Source organism: Piliocolobus tephrosceles, chromosome 12 (genome assembly GCF_002776525.5).
Source record: "Piliocolobus tephrosceles isolate RC106 chromosome 12, ASM277652v3, whole genome shotgun sequence".
In the NCBI taxonomy this organism is placed as follows: Eukaryota; Metazoa; Chordata; class Mammalia; order Primates; family Cercopithecidae; genus Piliocolobus; species Piliocolobus tephrosceles.
In genome coordinates, this window is record NC_045445.1 from 76,451,707 (window position 1) to 76,465,236 (window position 13,530).

The window sequence follows — 13,530 nt, forward strand, 5'->3', positions numbered from 1 at the left end:
TCACTGCAAGCTCCGCCTCCCGGGTTTACGCCATTCTCCTGCCTCAGGCTCCTGAGTAGCTGGGACTACAGGCGCCCGCCACCTCGCCCGGCTAGTTTTTTGTGTATTTTTTAGTAGAGACGGGGTTTCACCGGGTTAGCCAGGATGGTCTCGATCTCCTGACCTTGTGATCCGCCCATCTCGGCCTCCCAAAGTGCTGGGATTACAGGCTTGAGCCACCGCGCCCGGCCTTGTTGTTGTTTTCTAGTTTTATTCCATGTGGTCAGAGAAGAAACTTGATATGATTTCATTTGTTTGAATGTTTTAAGACTTGTTTTGTGGCCTAATATATGATCTTTCCTTGAGAATGATTTATGTGCCAAGGAAAAGAATGTATATTCTGTGACCATTGAATGAAATATCCTGTAAATATCTATTTGGTCTATAGTGCAGAATAAGTCCATTGGTTTTTTTGTTGATTTTCTGTCTGAATGATCTGTCCAATGTGTAAAGTTGAGGTGTCGACGTCTTCAGCTATTATTTTGGGGTCTGTCTCTCTATTCAGCTCTAATAATATTTGCTTTTTTATATCTGGTGCTCCAGTGTTGGGTGCACATATATTTACAAATGACCATCTTTGTCTCTTTTTATATTTTTTTGTCTTGAAATCTATTTTGTCTGATATAAGTATAGCTAGTCCTGCTCTTTTTTGGTTTCCATTTTCATGAAATATCTTTTTTCATCCCTTTATTTTCACTTTATATGTGTCTTTATAGGTACAATGTATTTCTTATAGGAAACAAATGGTTGGGTCTTTTTTTAAAATCCATTCAGGTACTATATGTCTTTTGATTGGAGAGTTTAGTCCATTTATATTCACTGTTATTCTTTTTTTAAACTTTCATTTTAGGTTCATGAATACATGTACAGGTTTGTTATATAGGTAAATCTGTGTCATGGGTTTGTTGTACAGATTATTTTATCACCCAGGTATTAATCCTAGCACCCATAAGTTACTTTTCCTGATCATCTCCCTCCTCTCAGCCTCCAACCTCTGGTCAGCCCCAGTGTCTGTTATTGCCCTCTGTGTGTTCATGTGTTCTCATCATTTAGCTCCCACTTATTAGTGAAAACATATGGTATTTGGTTTCCTGTTCCTGCATTAGTTTGCTAAGGATAATGGCCTCCAGCTCCATCCATGTTCCTGCAGAGGACATGATCTTGTACTTATTATTAGGCTTATAAAATATATTAATAAAATTAAATAACTAGATTGCCAGCAGTCTTGAAGATGTGTGCTGAGGTCTGGGCTCAGCGTTACAAATCGAGAATGGGAAAGTAGATTTTTGATCTCTGAGATTTCTAATAGTTGAGTCAGCTGCTGTTGGAATAAGAAAAGCTCTAGTTGTCTATAACATGTTGAATTTGTCAGACTCTTTGTGATGAGCTGCATTCAATAAACCAAATGCAGAGGCATTAGTAGCAGGCTATGGCTCTGCTACCTGAGGTTTGGAAATCACAGGATGCAATATCTTAATTTTTGCTGTGGAACTTGATAATAGAGCATTCCATAATGAATGCCTTATAAGGGGACATGAGTATGAGTAGGCAGAGGGCACATGTATCTAGAGCTTCAGTCACTGTAGGTATCAGGAAGAAAGGCACATTTAGAATACACCTTTACACACATGGATTTTTTTTTTTAACCCCTCCTGAACTTTTTCTTTATTTTTATTGTTTATTTCCACATTCTCTTTATCCCGTCTACCATTGATAGGCATTTAGCTTTATTCCATGTTTTTGCTTTTGTGGATAGTGCTGCAATGAACATATACAGTGTCATTATAATAGAACGATATATATTCCTTTGAGTTTATACCCAGTAATAGGATTGCAGGGTTAAATGGTAGTTCTGTTTTTAGCTCTTTGAGGAACTGCCACACTGCTTTCCACAATGGATGAACTAATGTACACTCCCACCAACAGTGTATAAGCATTCCTTTTTCTCTACAACTCACCAGCATCTTTTGACTTTTTAATAATGGCCATTCTGACTGGTGTATCTCATTGTGGTTTTGATTTGCATTTCTCTAATGATCAGTGATGTTGAGCTTTTTTTCATGTGATTGTTGGCCACGTGCGTGTTTTCTTTTGCAAAGTGTCTGTTCATGTCCTTTGCCCACTTTTTAATGTGGTTGTTATTTTCCTGTATTTTTCTTTAAGTTCCTTATAGATAATGGTTATTAGTTGTTAGATGGATAGGTTGCAAAACTTTTCTGCAAATCTGTAGGTTGTCTCTCTACTCTGTCAATGGTTTCCTTTGCTGTTCAGAAGCTCTTTAGTTTAGTTGGATCTCATTTGTCCATTTTTGCTTTTGTTGCAATTGTTTTTGGCATCTTCATCATGAAATCTTTGCCCGTTCCTATATCCAGAATTGTATTGCTTAGGTTGTCTTCCAGGGTTTTTATAGTTTTGGGGTTTATATTTAAGTCTTCAGTGCATCTTGAGTTGATAATTTGTATATGATGTAAGGAGGGGTCCAGTTTATGGCTAGCCAATTACCCCAGCACTGTTTATTGAATAGAGAGTCCTTTCCCCATTACTTGTTTTTGTCAGCTTTGTCAAAGATCAGATGGTTGTAAGTGTGTGGGTGGCCTTATTTCTGAGCTCTCTATTCAGTTCCACTGGTCTGTGTGTTTTTTTTGTACCAGTACCACACTGTTTTGGTTACTGTAGCTCTGTAGTATAGTTTGAAGTTGTATAGCATAATGCCTCCAGCTTTGTTCATTTTGCTTAGAATTGCCTTGGCTATTCAGCCTTTTTTCTTGTTGTTGTTCCATATGAATTTTAAAATAATTTTGTCTAGTTTATGAAGAATATCATTAGTAGTTTGATAGGAATAGCATTGAATGTATAAATTGCTTTGGGCAATATGACCATTTCAACAATATTGATTCTTCCTATCCGTGAGCATGGAATGTTTTTCCATTTGTTTTGTCATCTCTAATTTCTTTGAGCAGTCTTTTGGAGTACAAAATGATGAGTTGATGGGTGCAGCACACCAACATGGCACAAGTATACATATGTAACAAACCTGCATGTTATGCACATGTACCGTAGAACTTAAAGTATAATAAATATATTAATTAATTAATTAATTTTAAAAAAAAGACTGTAGAGACCTTTTACCTCCCTGGTTAGCTGTATTCCTAGGTATTTTATTCTTTTTGTGGCAGTTGTGAATGGGATTGCATGCCTGATTTACCTCTTTACTTGACTTTTGTTAGTGTGTAGGAATGCTACTGATTTTTGTACATTGATTTTGTACCCTGCGATATTGCTGAAGTTGTTTATCAGCTTATGAAGCTTTTTGGACCAAGACTAGAGTTTTCTAGATACAGAATCATGTAATTTGCATACTATGATAGTTTGACTTTCTCTCTTCCTATTTGGATGACCTTTATTTCTTTCTGTCACCTGATTGCTCTGCCCAGGACTTCTAATACTATTTTGAATAGGAGTGGTAATAGAGGGCATCCTTGTCTTGTGCCAGTTTTCAAGAGGAATATTTGCAACTTTTGCCCATTCAGTATAATGTTGGCTGTGGGTCTCCTCCAGCCGGAATTCCAGAGGCGTGAGGCAAGAGCCAGTTGCGTCTTGCCAGTTCAACTCACTCATTCCCCTGGAGTTCTTGTGGGCCAGGAACCAGTCCTGGTGTGCGGTAGCCCCATTCAGGATTCCCAGCTTCCTCCTCCTTCAACCAAGCTTCTGTGTCTTCCCTCCATCCACTCTCATTGCCTTGTCTCTGAAGATCTGTTAGGAGTGTGCCAGTCATCCTTGTCTTTCGGTGGCAGCTTTTCCACCTTGCTGCATCTAGTCATCCATCTTGCCCAACCCCATTATTCTTTTTTTTTTTTTTTTTTGAAACAGAATCTCACTCTGTCACCCAGGCTGGAGTACAGTGGTGCAATCTGGGCTCACTGCAAGCTCCGCCTCCCAGGTTCACACCATTCTCCTCCCTCAGCCTCCCCAGTAGCTGGGACTATAGGCACCCACCACCACGCCCGGCTAATGTTTTGTATTTTTAGTAGAGACAGGGTTTCACAATGTTAACCAGGATGGTCTCAATCTCCTGACCTGTGATCCTCCCACTCGGCGTCCCAAAGTGCTGGATTACAGGCGTGAGCCACCGCGCCCGGCCTCCAACCCCATTATTCTTGATAAGTTAGGACTTACTCCTGCCATTTTGTTATTTGTTTTCTGGTTGTTTTGTGATCCCTCTCTTCCTTCTTTTCTTCCTTCCTGTCTTCCTTTTAGTTAAGGCAATTTTCTGTGGTTGTATGTTTTAATTTCTTTTTATTATTATTATTATTATTATTATTATTATTATTATTATTATTATTATTTTGAGACAGAGTTTCACTCTGTCACCCAGGCTGGAGTGCAGTGGCGTGATTTCCGCTTACTGCAATCTCTGCCTTCCCGGGTTTGAGCAATTCTCCTTCCTTAGCCTCCTAAGTAGCTGGAATTATAAGCACCCGCCACCACGCACAGCTAATTTTCGCATCTTTACTAGAGACGGTTTCACCATGTTGACCAGGCTGGTCTTGAACTCCTGACCTCAGGTGATCCATCCACCTTGGCCTCCCAAAGTGCTGGGATCACAGGCCTGAGCCACCGCGCCTGGTATGATTTCTTGCTTATAGTTTTTTGTTTATCTGTTGTATGTTTGTTTATTTGAAGTTACCATGAGGCTTGCAAATAATATAATGCATCATTTTAAGCTGATGATAACACTGATTGCATAAACAAGCAAATAAAGTACAAACAAGCAAAGAGAAGACTAATGTTCTTTTGCCAGTGAGTTTTATACTTTCATATAATTTTTCATTGTTCATTAACATCCTTTTTTTCAGACTGAGAAACTCCCTTTAGTATTTCTTGTAGGACAGGTTTGGTATTGAAATTCCTCAGTTTCTGTTTGTGTGGGAAAGTCTTTATTTCTCCTTTGCTTTTGAAAGATATTTTCACCAGATATATTCTTCTAGGTTAAAAGTTGTTTGTTTGTTTGTTCCTTCACCCCTTTAAACATCTCATGTCACTCTCTTCTGGCCTATAAGTTTTCTACTGAAAAGTCTACTGCCAGATGTATTGGAGCTCCTTTGTATGTTGTTTGCTTTCTCTTGCTGCATTTAGGATCCTTTCTTTATCCTTGACCGTTGAGAGTTTGATTATTAAATGGTGGGAGATAGTCTTCATTGAGTTAAATGTGCTTGGTGTTGCATAACCTTCTTTTTCTTGAATATTGATAGTTTTCTCTAGGTTTGGGAAATTCTCTGTTGTTATCCTTTTGAATAAACTTTATACCCTATCTGTCTCTCTGCCTCCTCTTTAAGGCCAATAACTCTTAGATTTAGGCCATTTGAGGCATTTAGCCCATTTGAGGCTATTTTCTAGATCTTGTAGATGTGCTTCATTGTTTTTTGTTCATTTTTCTTTTGTCTCCTCTGATGGTACATTTTCAAATAACCTGTCTTCAAGCTCACTAATTCTTTCTTCTCCTTGATCAGTTCCTCTATTAAGAGACTCTTAATACATTCTTTAGTATGTCAATTGCATTTTTTGACTCCAGAATTTCTGCTTGATTCTTTTAAATTATTTTAATATCTTTATGAAATTTATCTGATAGGATTATCAGTTTCTTCTCCATATTATCTTGAATTTCATGAATTTCCTCAAGACACCTATTTTGAATTCTCTGTCACATATATTCACATGTATCTGTCTCTTCAGGATTGGTCCCTGAGGACTTATTTAGTTCGTTTGGTGATGTCGTGTTTCCTGGATGGTCTTGATGGTTGTGGACACTGATTCGTGTCTGGGCATTGAAGAGTTAGGTATTTATTATAAACTTTGTAGTCTAGCCTTGTTTGTACCCATCCTTCTTGGGAAGGCTTTCTAGGTATTCAAAGGGAGATGGATGTTGTGATCTAAGTTCTTGGTCACTCCATCTGTATCTGCATTGGAAGGCATCCCAAACTGGGTAATGCTATGACTGTTGTAATCTTGCAGACTCATAGAGCTACCGCCTTGGTGGTCTTCGATAAGATCTGGAAGAACTGTCTGGATTACCAGGCAGAGATTCTTGTTCTCTTCCCTTACTTTTTCCCAAACAGAATCTCTCTCTGTCTGTGCTAAGCTGTCTGGAAAGCTGGTGGAGAGGTGACACAACCACCCCTCTGGTTCCCTTCATGGGGACCACACTGGGTTAGACCTGAAGCCTGCATAACAGTGGGTCTCACCCAAGATCCACAGTAACTACTGCCTGGCCTCCGCCTTTGTTTGCTCAAGGCTCTAAGGCTCCACATTCAGCAGGTGGCAAAGCCAGCTGCTCTTGTGTTCTTCCCTTCTGGGCTGCAAATTTCCCCCAGCCCTAGGCCTGTCCCAAGATGCTATCCAAGATCCAGGGCCTGGAGTCAGAATGTTTAGGAATCTGCCTGGAGCTCTATTCTACTTCAGCTGAGTTGGCACCCAAGCCATAAGACAAAATCCTTTCTACCCTTCCCTCCCCTTTCCACAAGCAAAGGAGTCTGTCCCTGTGATCACTAGCACCCCAGGCCCACAGCAGGTATTGCCTGGCTATTGCTGATGTTCACTCAGGGTCCAAGGGCTCTTCGGTCAGCTTGTGGTAAATGCTACCAGGACTATGTCTCTTCTGGGCAGTGAGCTCCCCTACAGCCCAGGGAAGGTCCAGAAATGGCATCCGAAAGCCAAGGCCTGGAATTAGGGTCCCCAAGGGTCTGCTTGGTACCCTAGCCCACTGTGGCTGAGCTGGTACCTAAGCTGTATGTCAAAGTCCTCTTTACTATTTCCTCTTCTTTTCTCAAGCAGAAGTCTCTTCCCATAGTGTCCACAGCTGGGAATGTGCTATGTCACACCTGAAGGTAGCATGTCTCTGAGTCTCACTGAAGACCCACTGCAAGTACCGTCTGGGTACCACTGCTGATTATTCAGGGCCCAAAAGGGCTCTTTAGACAACAGATGTTGAATCCTGCCAGGATTGAGTCATTTCCTTCAAGAGAACGAGTTTCCTCTGCCCCAGGGTATGTCTGGAAATGTCATCCAGGAGCTAGGGCCTGAAACAGGGGCCTCAGGACTCTGCCTGGTGCCCTATCCTACTGTGGCTGAGGTGATATTCAAGCTGCAAGACAGTTTTCTTTACTCTTCCTTCTCCTCTCCTCAAGCAAAAGGAAAGAGTCTGTCCTGGAGCTGTGAGCTGTGCTGCCTGGGGTTTGCGAAGGTGTGGCAGAAGCAATCTTCTGGCCACCCTGGCTGTTGTCTCACTAGGTCATGTGCCCCCCAAGTCCACTGGCTTTCAGCCCAGCACAGGACTTGGAGTCTTGGTGGCCTAGATTGCCTTTCAGGTTTATTTAGGCCCCCAGAACTCTTTAGTCCACAGTGGCAAAGCTTGTCGGAACTCGGGTTCCGCCTGCTGGGATAGGTGATTTCCCTCTGGCTGTGGCTGGTGTAAATGCTCCCTCTGTGGGTGCCAGCTGAGTTCTGCCTGGTGTTTCTTTTCACTGTGACAGGGCAGCACTGAGTTCCAATGCAGTCCCACAATCACTGTACTCTCTCCTGCAAGCACACAGATTCTCTCTCCCCCGGCCACGCGGCTGCTGCCAGGGGATGAGTGAGGGTTGGCATTGGCAGTTAAAGACTGTCTTTCCTAACCCCTTTAGTGCCTCTTTCAGTGATATGAAGTTAAAATCTGGTACAGTGATTGCTTACCTGATTTTTGGTTCTCATGAAGGTGATTTTATTGCAAATAGGTTTTGAATTTGGAATTCCTTCGGAGAGGACGATTAGTGGAGGCTTCTATTCGGCCATCTTGCTCTGCCTCCAGTCACATTTGGCATTATTAAACAACCTCGAAACAGTAGTATACTTATCAGTGTGTTTAATTTGAGAATAAAAAGTAGAGCTATGGATGATATATATCAAAGGTTCCTACTAAGCTATAAAATTCTTTAAAAGGGTACCGTATTCCAGAATCCTTGATCATGTTTCCCAACACAGTTGTTTGCCAGCCTTCTGCCTTATACTTGGAAATTTCAACTGTTGACACCAGGGAATCTATTTCTGTGGCATATGTTTTACTTAGAAGGTACTGTAGGGTTATGTGGTTTTACATTATATTAGGAAACTTGAGACATTCCAGGTCAGAATTATTCCTACTGCAAGTGCCTTTCCCTTTGGTGTTTGTCACTAAAATGTTTGTCTGTCATCATGTGAAATATTCAAAAGAATGACAAAGAAAGGAGTCTTAACAAAAAGTGTTGTAACTAATACTTGAGACTAATCACAGTACAGAACACATTACTACAGCAACTAACCTAAATGCTGCTTGCAATATAATAGTCAAGACATTAAGAGAATTTAGCCCTAAATGGTCTTACTAACTGTTTTCTACAGTAATGGTCCTGTGAATGCCATCAAATTAGTGATGGTGATAACAATAATGTGTTTTCCTTTTGGTATGGTACCCCCTTAACAAATTGATTTTAAGTCAAAACTTGATACCTCTTTTGAGACAGGTCATGCACTTGTAACGACTCCCATTTTTTCTCTATAGTTAATCAGCTGTGTTCAGCGAATACTTATGAACAGAAGGCTCCAGCAGCAGTACAATCAGCAGCAACAGCAACAAATGACTTATCAACAAGCAACACTGGGTCACCTCATGATGCCAAAGCCTCCAAATTTGATCATGAATCCTTCTAACTACCAGCAGATTGATATGAGAGGAATGTATCAGCCAGTGGCTGGTGGTATGCAGCCACCACCATTACAGCGTGCACCACCCCCAATGAGAAGCAAAAATCCAGGACCTTCCCAAGGGAAATCAATGTGATTTTGCACTAAAAGCTTAATGGATTGTTAAAATCATAGAAAGATCTTTTATTTTTTTAGGAATCAATGACTTAACAGAACTCAACTGTATAAATAGTTTGGTCCCCTTAAATGCCAATCTTCCATATTAGTTTTACTTTTTTTTAAAAAATAGGGCATACCGTTTCTTCCTGACATTTGTCAGTGATGTTGCCTAGAATCTTCTTACACACATTGAGTACAGAAGATATTTCAAATTGTTTTCAGTGAAAACAAGTCCTTCCATAATAGTAACAGCTCCACAGATTTCCTCTCTAAATTTTTATGCCTGCTTTTAGCAACCATAAAATTGTCATAAAGTTAATAAATTTAGGAAAGAATAAAGATTTATATATTCATTCTTTACATAGAAAAACACACAGCTGAGTTCTTAGAGTTGATTCCTCAAGTTATGAAATACTTTTGTACTTAATCCATTTCTTGATTAAAGTGATTGAAATGGTTTTAATGTTCTTTTGACTGAAGTCTGAAACTGGGCTCCTGCTTTTTATTGTCTCTGTGACTGAAAGTTAGAAACTGAGGGTTATCTTTGACACAGAATTGAGTGCAATATTCTTAAATACTACTGCTCTAAAAGTTGGAGGAGTCTTACAGTTATCTTAGCATTGTATAAACAGCCTTAAGTATAGCCTAAGAAGAGAATTCCTTTTTCTTCTTTAGTCCTTCTGCCATTTTTTATTTTCAGTTATATGTGCTGAAATAATTACTGGTAAAATTTCAGGGTTGTGGATTATCTTCCACACATGAATTTTCTCTCTCCTGGCACGAAAATAAAGCACATCTCTTAACTGCATGGTGCCAGTGCTAGTGCTTCATCCTGTTGCTGGCAGTGGGATGTGGACTTAGAAAATCAAGTTCTAGCATTTTAGGAGGTTAACACTGAAGTTGTGGTTGTTAGGTTCACACCCTGTTTTATAAACAACATCAAAATGGCAGAACCATTGCTGACTTTAAGTTCACATGAGGAATGTGCTTTAACAATTCCCAGTACTATCAGTATTGTGAAATAATTCCTCTGAAAGATAAGAATCACTGGCTTCTATGCGCTTTTCTCTCATCATGTTCCTTTACCCCAGTTTCCTTACATTTTTAAAAATTGTTTCAGAGTTGTTTTTTCTTTAGATTTTGAGGCAATTATTAAATCAAAATTAATTCATCCAATACCCCTTTACTAGAAGTTTTACTAGAAAATATATTACATTTTATTTTTTCTTAATCCAGTTCTGTAAAAATGACCTATAATTTTATTCATGTACAATTTTGATTACTTGAATTCTTAAAGAAAACATTGTTTTTGGCTATGGGAGTCAACTCAACATGGCAAAACCATTTTGAGATGATGATATAACAGGTAGTGAAACAACTTAAGAATTCCAGAAAAAAAAAAAAAGAAAAGAAAACTGGGTGTAGGCTTTGCTTTAAGTATCACTGGATTAGAATGAGTTTAACATTAGCTAAAACTGCTTTGAGTTGTTTGGATGATTAAGAGATTGCCATTTTTATCTTGGAAGAACTGGTGGTAAAACATCCAAGAGCACTAGGATTGTGATACAGAATTTGTGAGGTTTGGTGGATCCACGCCCCTCCCCCCCACCTTCCCATGATGAAATATCACTAATAAATTCTGTATATTTAGATATTATGCTAGCCATGTAATCAGATTTATTTAATTGGGTGGGGCAGGTGTGTATTTACTTTAGAAATAATGAAAAAGACAAGATTTATGAGAAATATTTGAAGGCAGTATACTCTGGCCAACTGTTATCAGTTGGTATTTCTACAAGTTCGGAATATTTTAAACCTGATTTACTAGACCTGGGAATTTTCAACATGGTCTGATTATTTACTCAAAGACATAGGTGTGAAAATTTTAGGCAACCTTCTAAACCTTTTTCATCATGGATGAAACTATAACTTAAAGAATAATACTTAGAAGGATTAATTGGAAATCAGAGTTTGAAATAAAACTTGGACCACTTTGTATACACTCTTCTCACTTGACATTTTAGCTACATAATATGTACTTTGAGTATAACATCAAGCTTTAACAAATATTTAAAGACAAAAAAATCACATCAATAAAATACTAAAAGGCTCATTTTTATATTTGTTTTAGATGTTTTAAATAGTTGCAATGGATTAAAAATGATGATTTAAAATGTTGCTTGTAATACAGTTTTGCCTGCTAAATTCTCCACATTTTGTAACCTGTTTTATTTCTTTGGGTGTAAAGCGTTTTTGCTTAGTATTGTGATATTGTATATGTTTTGTCCCAGTTGTATAGTAATGTTTCAGTCCATCATCCAGCTTTGGCTGCTGAAATCATACAGCTGTGAAGACTTGCCTTTGTTTCTGTTAGACTGCTTTTCAGTTCTGTATTGAGTATCTTAAGTACTGTAGAAAAGATGTCACTTCTTCCTTTAAGGCTGTTTTGTAATATATATAAGGACTGGAATTGTGTTTTTAAAGAAAAGCATTCAAGTATGACAATATACTATCTGTGTTTTCACCATTCAAAGTGCTGTTTAGTAGTTGAAACTTAAACTATTTAATGTCATTTAATAAAGTGACCAAAATGTGTTGTGCTCTTTATTGTATTTTCACAGCTTTGAAAATATGTGCACATGTTTCATAGAAAATGTATAGCTTTTGTTATCCTATATAATGGTGGTTCTTTTGCACATTTAGTTATTTAATATTGAGAGGTCACGAAGTTTGGTTATTGAATCTGTTATACTAAATTCTGTAAAGGGAGATCTCTAATCTCAGAGAGAATTTACATACCAGGAAGCCCATGTGTGTTTGTGTTAGTTTTGGGTGTCTTTGTGTAATCCAGCCCCATTTCCTGTTTCCCAACAACTGTAACACTCATTTTAAGTCAAGCAGGGCTACCAACCCACACTTGATAGAAAAGCTGCTTACCATTCAGAAGCTATAGCAGGTAGATGGAAACCTTATTATCTGGCCTCCAAAGAAGTTGAATATTTTGTAGCCTTCCCTTAGCTGTGTTCATTTTCCCTCCATTATCATAAAATCAGATCCATATTTATGTGCCCCAAACAAAACTTCTTAAGAGCAGTTACGTATCTGTCCCAGTAGCCCTTGTTTCCTATGAGGGTAGCATGTTGTGAGGCTATAGAGACTTATTCAACAGTAAAACAGGTCAATCCTTTTACATGTCTATTATACTAAAAATTATGTTCAGGGTATTACTACTTTATTTCACCAGACTCAGTCTCAAGTGACTTGGCTATCTCCAAATCAAATCTATCCTTAGAGAATAAACATTTTTCTACCGTTAATTTTTTTCAAGTCTATAATCTGAGCCAGTCCCCACGGAGTGACAAGTTTCAGAAATGCTTTCATCTTTGCAACATTTTATATATACTATTATATGGGGTGAATAAAGTTTTAAATCCGAAATATATACTGTGTCAAAGCTCAATATGTGCCAGGTAACTAAACTGTTCACATCACTAGCATTGGATGTAATAACAGGATAGTGGCTCACCCCCAAGAGCTGCCATAAAATTCCACTATGATAGATACTACCACCCTCTCTTTGGAACAACCTTCCTGATACCATTGTGCCAGTGAACTAAGGGAATCATCCTTCCTCCTTGCTCTCTAGGGATCTGTCTTTTTGATAGTGACTGCTGCACAGACCTTCACCAAGAAAGACAGCATATAAATTGAGGCCATTAGTAAAGATAGTAAGGATACAACTATAATTGAAAGAATGAAGGAGTGAGGCAAATCCTAAAATACTGCAAGTAGGCCCTCTTTAATACAACATATCACAAGCAGTCTCTACCCAGCAACACTCCCCTACATTAAGTTCCTGAACATTCCACCCTTCTCTGATAGAAACATGTAAGGGGATAGGGGAGCTTGGCTGTAATCTTCAGCTTTGCAAATCAGATGACTACTAAGAGACTTTCCTATTAAGTATACCCAGGTCCATCCCTATGCTCCTCGTGTCATATATGTGTTGTTTTTCAAGAAAGGTGAAGAAAGATGGCTTATCAGATGCAAGGATGGAATTTGTTTTAGTTATATGTGGAGAAAGTATAGTACTGAAAGAGAACAAAGAGAAGGATCGGGAAAGAGACTAAATTGGAGCGGATTGATAAAGAGCCTTGAAATCCTGAATGAGTAATTCAGTATAGAGGATAACAAGGGTTTGTGAGGCAGATGATAATGTTTCCCAAGTAAAGATGGCTATTTGGGTGAGGGTAATTTAGTTTAGAATGCAAGGTGAAGAAAGATGGGAAACAGGAAGATAATTGGTCCAAGCATGAAGGACAGAAGGAAAAAAAGTCATTAGAGGCTGTATGGGATAGTGAACTTTTACAATGATACTTATAATAAAAACCTGTTATTTTACTTTCCCCCTAAGGAGGCTTTGTTTCGGAATTTTGATTTTTACACACAAAATTCGCTTATTCTGATCACTCTCAAACATACTGGTATGTTCGTTAGTGGCATCCCGTTCTTTCTCAATTTTTTTTATTCCTTTACATTTGCAGAAAGTGAGGTTGGTCCATTGAGTGTAATTCTACTTCTTCTCTCAAGCCAATTCTTTAAAAAGTGAAATCCAAA

The 13,530-nt window shown here is 38.6% G+C and overlaps 1 protein-coding gene across 8 annotated transcripts in view; it reads left to right on the plus strand.

Annotated features, from left to right (window-relative positions):
* ATRX (ATRX chromatin remodeler) overlaps positions 1–11,518 on the plus strand; it is a 224,319-nt gene extending 212,801 nt beyond the window's left edge. For 6 of the 8 annotated variants that reach the window (XM_023202314.2, XM_026452141.1, XM_026452137.1 and 3 more), the window contains one exon: positions 8,612–11,518. In XM_023202314.2, the coding sequence (XP_023058082.1) occupies positions 8,612–8,890 (279 nt within the window). In that variant the 3' untranslated portion in view covers positions 8,891–11,518. The remainder of the gene's footprint in view (positions 1–8,611) is intronic. The other 2 variants (XM_026452136.1, XM_026452140.2) reach the window with 1 other exon arrangement.
* The last annotated feature ends 2,012 nt before the right edge of the window (positions 11,519–13,530 follow it).